An 8,622-nucleotide genomic window follows, 5' to 3' on the forward strand; every position below is an offset into this window, starting at 1 on the left:
TTGTTTAATTTGACTGCCTCCAAACGATCAGTAATTTTTTTGTATCTGCAAAAAAAGTGTATTTAACATATACGATCACATGTTTGCAGAAACGTCATAATCTTGTAAAAGCTATTTACTCTCGTATCGCCAGTTTGTAGTTGTATTTATTGCAATAGTCTTTGGCAGTTGCAAACATATGCATTATAGATGGTTTCACGCAGCTAAATAATCGTTTCTCCTCTTCGTTGAGATTTTGATACGTTTGTGCGCAGCCGTCGTCAACATAATCGATCAAATGAACAACAAATACCACTTCTTCATTGGGTGGAACACGTGGTGGACAACCCTTAGCCTTGTAAGCGTAATCAGGATGCATGAGAAATACTGCTATTTCGTGCTTTTGCATAGAGCATAAACCAATCTCTAAACCGGGTATGACAAAGTGCTGGCCTAAACGCAACGTTCTTGGTCTCCCGCTGGAGTAAGTGGAATCGAAAGGCTCGTCTCTGTACTCAAAATATCCAACATAATGGACAGTGACTTGGGCATTCTTTGGTATAACTTCCCCAACGCCTTTCTGCTTAACAAACTTCATGACCTGGAATTTCAAACTTCTTGAAATTACATCACACTCTCGTTTAATTGCATTGACATATTTAGCAATAAAATCAGAGATAAAATCTCTGAAAGAAACGACATAAAATCTCTAAAAAATAATAGATCTGATTAACCTTTTGATCTGCGGTTAAGTTTGTCATTTGCTTTTTCAGTTTTGAGAAACTTATGCCACAGAGGGACACAGGTCCATTCTCATTATCCTCGTCCTCGTCCTCAAAGTCGTTCATGTTTAACATATTTAACATCTCCTCATTGCTGAACTGTACATTCGGAGAATACGCGAATTCCTCGTCATCCTCATTGTTAATCTCATCCCCATCTCCAAGATCAAAAGTAATTCCACCTTCCTTTATTAAATCACTGAAACGATACGACAATTGTAATAACGTGGCTTCGAACATGTGCATTGTGTTTAGCTCTTACTCACCTAATCTTGAGACCGTCCATTAGGGACTCTAAATACTTCGCCATTTCTTAAGCAGAAGAATACTGGCAAAATTCTTTATCCTCTGCGCCAATTAATTCACCCTTGAATTCAAAGCCTTGACCCTCAAGAGTCCACGTGCTTCCAATCTTTCCTTTTCAAACAAATATTTAGCTTCGCCACCTCCGATTTTAATGAAATTATGCTCAATCGATGTGCTTTTTTTGCACAAAACGAAAGAATCTGGCAGAAAAAAAAGCTCTATTCCGCGAACCGAGATATTGATCGTTAAAGTTGACCACTATTTAGGTTATGAAATCACTGAAATCTACCGTCACCGGCAATCATCAACGAAATGAAATCCAGTGACGCGAGAGTGAGGGCACTGGGCCCACCGGGCACCGGCCACGTGCGCTGCATGTGCTGTTCCGTCTCCATATGCGCATGCGTTGTCATGATTGAATTGCGCGAAACACAAAATATTTGTGAACCCATGTGGAACGTGTAGAACCTTCTTGCATTTTTAAAGTGTATGCGTAGAGGCAGTATGTCCGCTCTCACCTTCAGGGAGAGGGGGGGGGGGTCCGCTACTGTTGTCAACTATACACTGCAGAATTGGATGGAACCTGATCGCTTTGCGTGGAAAGTTGTAAACCCACGAAAATATAGCTCGCTTTGGAAAGACTGGAAAATTATAAAACCACGTAAGACTTGCTTCGAGGCTTTCACATGAGTTCACAATTTTTCACGCGAAGCATGATATATTCCACGTACACTCTAAATTCGTTGCAGTGAAAATTGTCACTTTATCATACAGTGAAAGGTCGATTTTAGAGTTTTCACTGTTATGCAGTGATTTTCACTGTATGTACATATGTAAAAGTGAGTTTTAACTTTTGTTAAAGTGAAATTTTCACTTTATTAGAAACAGTGAAAAAAGTCACTGTTATGGTAATAGTGACATAGTTGCAGTGGCACGATCCACTGCAAGAAAAGTGATTAATTAACTGTAGAAGAAGTGAAAAATTGCTTTCTTTGCAGTGAAAATTTTTTAATGGTAGAAAATAATTCATTATATTAACAGTGAAAAGTAATTTTACTAGAAAAGTAATTTTACTAGAGTAAAAAATATAGTAAAATAATTGCCTATGAGAGCCACGGGTGTTGGTGTGTGAAATTCTTTTCGTTACAATATCCAACCACACCGTAACACACGATCATCTGGGCATCGCACGGTTTTTCGGTTTTAAAACACAGTTCTTTGCATGAAGTCGGAAACTTGTAACAAATTAAATTGACGAACAATTTTATATCTTTCGATGCTAATATGCATCTATAAGATTCCCCTCTTCATAGGCAATTACTTTACTATATTTGATTATTTCTTGGAGCCTATTCTATCTAAAATTCATTAGAATAAAAAAGTCACTTTACTAGCAGTTAAAATGTCACTGTTAAGTGCAGTGGCTCAAGTTCACTTTAAGTTAAAATGAAATCTCACTGCAAAGAAGATAGTCATTTTGACTATTTGCTACAGTGAAATCTCACTGCAACAAATTTATAAAGTGTAGATTTATAACTTTTTACACAAAATGAAATTTTACGTGGATTTACACATTTTATAATTTGTATTGATGAACTATATACGGCGATACTCGATGAACATGAAATCACGATATCAGCTGTCTTCTTTTACATTTTGCGTTCTGCAGAGTATATATATTACAATAAAATATATTTTACGCTTTACACAGTAAAATATATCAAAAAGGCATTTTGTATAAATAAATATATATTATATTGTTACGCCCAGGGATCGAACTCTCGCTTTCGCACACTCGCGATCGTGCACATGCACATTCGCAGAGCCGCGGACGAATAGACGCTTAATTTAAACAGAGAACTTTTTAATGAGAACGAATAAACGAATACAGCTCAAATACACTGAGCAGATCGGAGCACGTCTGTAAGGCACGACGACGGCTCGTCTCAAAATCTACAATGGAGATCGTTTGACAATGTACAGCGCGTCGTCAGAGAAATAAAAGCTCTTCGGATTCTTCTCGCCGACAGTTTGACCAGCTCGCTCGAATACGGAACGAATACGCAGGCTTAGACGTGGGCGTATAACAATATAAAAAAGCATTTTGCGTTGTGCGCTGTAAGTTGTAATAAAATGCATTTTCTGCGTTTTGTATTTTAAATGCTGTTTTCATTTATTATCCAATTTCTTAAAATATTTTTTGCTATTTTCTATCTCTGTCTTTCTTCTTTACACATTATTTTTATTTCTGTAAAGCATTGATTGACTATCTTCCTTTATTATAAAATGATACTCAAGATAATAATGTATTATGTTCTTTTTTTATTACGGATATTATCTTATTATTGCAACATGTATTTATTTAAAATGTTTTCTCTCTTTTTTTACACATAAAGTAATGTTCTTTAATTTTCTTTGCACAATTGTGGTATCTTGTGCGAGAGTGTAATTTTACGTACTGCAATCATATATTTTAATGCTTGCATCCGATGATCATAATACTTATGATTAACATCTAATCATAAGCATGGATTTTATTCATGGCACATACACATTCGGTTTCAATATTTTTCAAAACGTGGTCCAACAATGATCTTACCACATACGATTAAATGCCATTAATTGTGTTTCCTTTGAAACAAAGAACTTGAGTTATTTTTTCTGCTGATTTTCACCACTTTGAGCATTATTCATCATAAGTGTGCATGTTAATTAAGTCAGAATTTTTGGAAGACAATGGTTGTTTTCTGCCAAATTATAATAAACACTATAAGCCTTGCAAGTGTTGATAACATTATTTATTCTGCAAAATTGACAATTTTTTCCCATATATCAGTTAGTATTTAATATTAATATATACATCCGCCAGTAATCACATAACGTATAACGTTGTCTTCGTTTTTTTTAACTTTTAGATACATTTTCACTCCAAATTTAATTGCATTTTTCATGGAAAATAAAAGAATCAAGGGAAATCCTTTTTTGCATTGTGGCTAGCGAAAATAATAAGTTGATAAGATTAACTTTAAATTAATCTTGTTATCTTCGAGTAACGCAAATGACGTTACAATGATGATATTAATTATAATGCATGATGTAAATATATGTGTTAAATATATTATAGCACTATCATAATATATGTATATTTTTGAACATATAACTTAGTTTATAATTTATAGATAGCAAATACATATCGATATTTCGTTATATATTTGTAATACTTAATTTTTGGATTGGGCGTAGCATAAAAATATTTTAATACAATTATAATTTTTTTTATTATTTTTGTCGTAATTCATGATTATGACATTAAGTTTATTAATAATTATTATAATATATATGATAAGATGAGATTGCGCACTGTTCATTTAAATAGTTTGCTCCTTTTATTCGACCGTGATATCTTCGTTGAATTTCTGATTGATTTCAAAAATTATCGATTAGCGAGCAATACGGATATGTAACCGGCCGATGTCTTTATTAACTGAAAAAGAAGAAATATATTGAATACATGAAATGGGCACGCGATAAATAATTATAATAAATAATTATAAAATGAGAAATAAATTTGCCAATTTTATAAGGATGGACTTAGATTTACTTAATAGATAATTATTTTCAATTAACTTGATTGATAATTTCAAGTTATAACTATACTTACAACAAACTTTTTGACTGTAATTTATAATTTATAGCTAATTTCTAATCTCTCTTCTCACGTATTAAACAAGAGAAAATTAATATAATTCAATTTTTAAATATTAAAAAAAATACTACCGAATTTACTTGATAAATTAATCTTTAATTAAGTTAATCGCATTTGTATGAGCACATAGACAAACGGACATCTTACACTGCAAAATAGGGACAATGTCATGGGAAACATTCTGCCCGCAGTAATATGTAGAGGCTTTTCGGCGCGAATCATTAGCAGCATCAAATTTCTGGCTTCAGTCGGCGTCCTCAAGTACCACGTATAGTTATAAGCCGCATAAAATATTCCTTCGGCCTGTAAATAAAGATTGTTGCATCATGAAAGACGTATTAATTCCACCACTAACATAAACGACGAATTCAAAAGCGATTTTTGGGTAAAGTGTCAAAGTAGATCGTGATTTCTAGGAAATATCTGCTATCTTAATTTAACAAAAGGAGCACTGCAACTTTGTAAAACTATTTATAGCACTGGACTTGTAATACTATCTATTTGTACTATAATGATAAATACTTACTTTGGCTATGAGAATCTCCCCGACCACGCAGTACAGACACATGTGAACGGACATGTTAATAAGAATCGAAACGAGCCAACATACTCGAATAAAGGAAACGTCGCTGCCTTCGTCAATCATCTAGACACGTTAAGATATTTTTCTATCGACGATTCTTGTTATAAAAAGTCATCCTAATATCTTACAATTATTTTCTTTTCCATTAGGACATGTGTATGTGCTTCACACGGGGAATTGTGAGATCGCGATTCAGATCTTTCGTCCGCTTCATATCGAATAATATTATTTCCAAAAAGGATAACTCTCTTCTCTTTCGTTCACCAACTTACGGTAACTATCAGAAATCCTTGCAGGCAAAATAATATAGAGAAATACACTAAGAGTGTCAGAAGCATCAAATTGAATGTGTTGTCGATAACGTCAACAGACCTATGATTTAAGATATCGTAAACTGTTACGTCGAATGATGCCAATCACGATAAAAAGTCTTCGAACGCATATTACTGTATGCATTACGAAAACGACGTATTTGTTTGACACAAAAAGCTATGCAAATTAAAATATCGTAATATATATTGTGCGAGCTTATCACAAGTTTGTATATATTATACAGTCTAGTAATTATTATCGCATTATAAATAATATGTGTAACAATAATCTCGTAATTATCGCATTGTAAATAACATTTGGTATATATGTAATAATATATATGTTACCGTCAAAACCCACAATCGTTAAAATTGCGCGCGTGATTTCACTAGTTAAAACTAGTTTTAAATTTAGTTGAAATGAGGTCTACAATTATATTGTTTCACATGGGTTTTCAATTTTCCACACGTAGCGAGGTCCAACTCCCCCCTTCCCCCTGTTTACAGGGTGAAACGAGGTCTTTAATTGTACTGTCATATAGGTTTTCGATTTTTCGTCTAATCAATCAATCTAGTTTTAATTAGTAAATTTGGGTTTTAATAAATTATGGGTTTTGACGCGGTAGCATATTTATGTAATAATCAAAATGTTTTGAAGATGAATGTGTTCGAACTTTCTTCGAACATGCACGATATGCTTCATCAGTTTATTAAACTTCAGCCAAATTGTTATACTATCTTCGTCTTCTCTTGTACAATATTATTTGGAACAAAAATAATACATCAGTGTAAAAGTACGTAAATTATAAATCGAATTTAATACAACCTAATGAGACGTAGATGATCCTGGATAATGAAGGACAATCCGGTGCTAAAGTTTTTGAAGCTGTCCAAATTGAGCAATCGATTCTTAAGAATCTCCAATTGAGCGCATATGTGGAATACAAGCAAGCACAGAAAGGTATCGAGGCCCGTGTAAGAAATCGCGGCCATTAAGTTCGCCGTAGCCTGGGCGGCGATCACGATTTCGTAGTATGGGGTCTCCGTTATGTCCCGCAAATAATACGTTTGCACCAGCATCGGTCTTCCCGGGTCTGTCAAATTTGTTAGATATCTCATCGTGTATCCGAAGCAAGGAGCAATGATGACAACGACTAAAGCGATGACCATCATGATACATCCGAATATGACCATTGTTCTGGCATATCTCGCGTGTTTTATCATAATATTTCGTTCTTGTGCAGTTTTCGTCCTTAGCCAATCCTCCACGATCATGTTTATGACCGGTTCGAGATCTTCAGAGAAGAATGCGAAAGTACGGATTGAATTGACGCTTCAAGAAGTGAAATATTACACGGTAAATGATAATATATATTAGTGTAAAAAGATTTACCTTTCTTGCGGAACCACATAATCACAAATTTCATGACGCTCACTGAGAAGGGCAGACTGATTTGCATATTGTCTGCCATGGCCATCATATCACCCCAGATCCTCAATAACGCTATTATTCCGGGTACGACTATTACACAAAACATGGTGAAAAAAATAACGATGGCGCGTAGATTAGCCACAAGTTTTTGCCAACGATTGTACTTCTCGTTTGGCCAGAGGCCGATGATCTTCAGAGAAATCCGATTTATTCCGATCGCCCATTCCAAGTCTACGTAATTACCATGCTGATTAAATTACTGATTAAATCGACAAATATGAAATGATAAATAAATCCTAGCTAGTAACGCAAGCAAAATTGAATTAAAAATTAAAATTTTTCTAATGGTATCAGTTTTCAAAATAATTAATTAACTAATAATGAGATAAGACCTGAAAATTCGTGATGTTTTGCGATAAACTTCTCAGATGGACATTGAAATACGTTTCGCGTGAAAATAATTTTCGCTCAATGTTTTCAAAATCTGCCCAAATCTATTCTATTAAAAACAACAATATCTTGTATCACCGAATAATAAGACAGTTCACACCATAAACTCTCGCGAATTCTTAAATATTTTATTAAAAATATATAAATTATAAATTCGCATTAGTGTCACAAACGGTTTTGCTCATTACATATTCATTGGAACTTAGCGCTGTAACAATATATAAAAATTTAGACACCTGCGTAAGCTTGTTCTTTAGAGCTGTCCATGTCCAAGACTAAACTAAGACTGGCATTTTTTTATGAATTCAACATTCTCCCTTGTTTCTCAGAGAGCACGTGCAATTACGCATGCTCACGGAAAAAGTTCTGAAATGCAGGTGGTCAGGTGCAAAGTACGGACACCTCGTAAATGTTTCAGATATTAATGTCCACCGCGGCTTTTTACGGCGGGGGCGCAATTTCTCATTTCGAAGAAACGAATTTGTGTGGCCCTCCTACGGCATCGCTGAACAGTCTATGAATATCTAAAACGGGTGCAATGCCCTCCGATGTTCCTGAGGCGCTCATTACTAATTTATCCTCCCGTCTCTTTTCGCCTTTTAAAAACTCGCTCTTTTTCAACAATTTGCATTTTCTAAAGTTTAAACCGACGTTTTTCATTAAACGAACTTTAAAACGTAAAAAATTAATGCGTCGCCACGTACCTGCGCGACGCGATGCGTCGAGCGATATATGTTTTCTAGCAGCGTGAGAAGGCTGAGAGAGAGAGCAGCGCGAAGTAGACTAATCGTCACGCGGGAGTTAATAAAGTAGAATGAACGTACGTCAAGTAGAAAACGTGCTGGTTAAGTGCAATGAAAAATAAGAAAAATTGTGTTTCACATTTACATTTAGCTAACAATTATTGATGTAGAAGCGTGTAAGAAGTAACGTTAAATTGTTAGCAATATTATTTGAAATATAGTGTGCGATTGCACTACGTTAAGATAAAAATTAATAAGTTTGTGCGTCGGGACTAAAGTACAATGTTAAAAAGAAATTAATACATATATTATAAAAGATAATGGACATAA

At 34.5% G+C, this 8,622-nt stretch overlaps 3 protein-coding genes across 3 annotated transcripts in view; all 3 read right to left on the bottom strand.

Moving 5' to 3' along the window:
- LOC105454805 (inactive peptidyl-prolyl cis-trans isomerase FKBP6-like) overlaps positions 1-1,432 on the bottom strand; it is a 2,185-nt gene extending 753 nt beyond the window's left edge. The window contains exons 1-4 of the mRNA XM_011697691.1: positions 1,028-1,432; positions 714-960; positions 120-580; positions 9-45 (exon numbers count right to left, since the gene is read on the bottom strand). Coding sequence (XP_011695993.1) covers positions 9-45; positions 120-580; positions 714-960; positions 1,028-1,071 — 789 coding nt within the window. The 5' untranslated portion in view covers positions 1,072-1,432. The remainder of the gene's footprint in view (positions 1-8; positions 46-119; positions 581-713; positions 961-1,027) is intronic.
- Positions 1,433-4,386: 2,954 nt separating this feature from the next.
- On the bottom strand, positions 4,387-5,341 carry LOC105454781. The gene is made up of 3 exons (XM_011697656.1): positions 5,300-5,341; positions 4,914-5,076; positions 4,387-4,551 (listed from the first exon to the last, which is right to left on the bottom strand). The coding sequence occupies exons 1-3, from the start codon at positions 5,339-5,341 to the stop codon at positions 4,508-4,510; spliced, it is 249 nt and encodes an 82-aa protein (XP_011695958.1). The 3' UTR covers positions 4,387-4,507.
- Positions 5,342-6,483: 1,142 nt separating this feature from the next.
- LOC105454807 overlaps positions 6,484-8,622 on the bottom strand; it is a 2,799-nt gene continuing 660 nt past the window's right edge. Inside the window, exons 2-3 of the mRNA XM_011697692.1 lie at positions 7,061-7,330; positions 6,484-6,962 (exon numbers count right to left, since the gene is read on the bottom strand). Of these exons, the coding sequence (XP_011695994.1) occupies positions 6,484-6,962; positions 7,061-7,330 (749 nt within the window). The remainder of the gene's footprint in view (positions 6,963-7,060; positions 7,331-8,622) is intronic.

Source organism: Wasmannia auropunctata, unplaced genomic scaffold (genome assembly GCF_000956235.1).
Source record: "Wasmannia auropunctata unplaced genomic scaffold, wasmannia.A_1.0 LD335975.1, whole genome shotgun sequence".
Classification (NCBI taxonomy): domain Eukaryota; kingdom Metazoa; phylum Arthropoda; class Insecta; order Hymenoptera; family Formicidae; genus Wasmannia; species Wasmannia auropunctata.

Coding starts and splice junctions, on each gene's coding strand:
- LOC105454781 (XM_011697656.1), bottom strand. CDS start 5,341: ATGTGTCTGTACTGCGTGGTCGGGGAGATTCTCATAGCCAAA. Junction 5,077..5,299: donor GGGAGATTCTCATAGCCAAA/GTAAGTATTTAT, acceptor CTTTATTTACAG/GCCGAAGGAATATTTTATGC. Junction 4,552..4,913: donor CCTATTTTGCAGTGTAAGAT/GTCCGTTTGTCT, acceptor CTTCTTTTTCAG/TTAATAAAGACATCGGCCGG.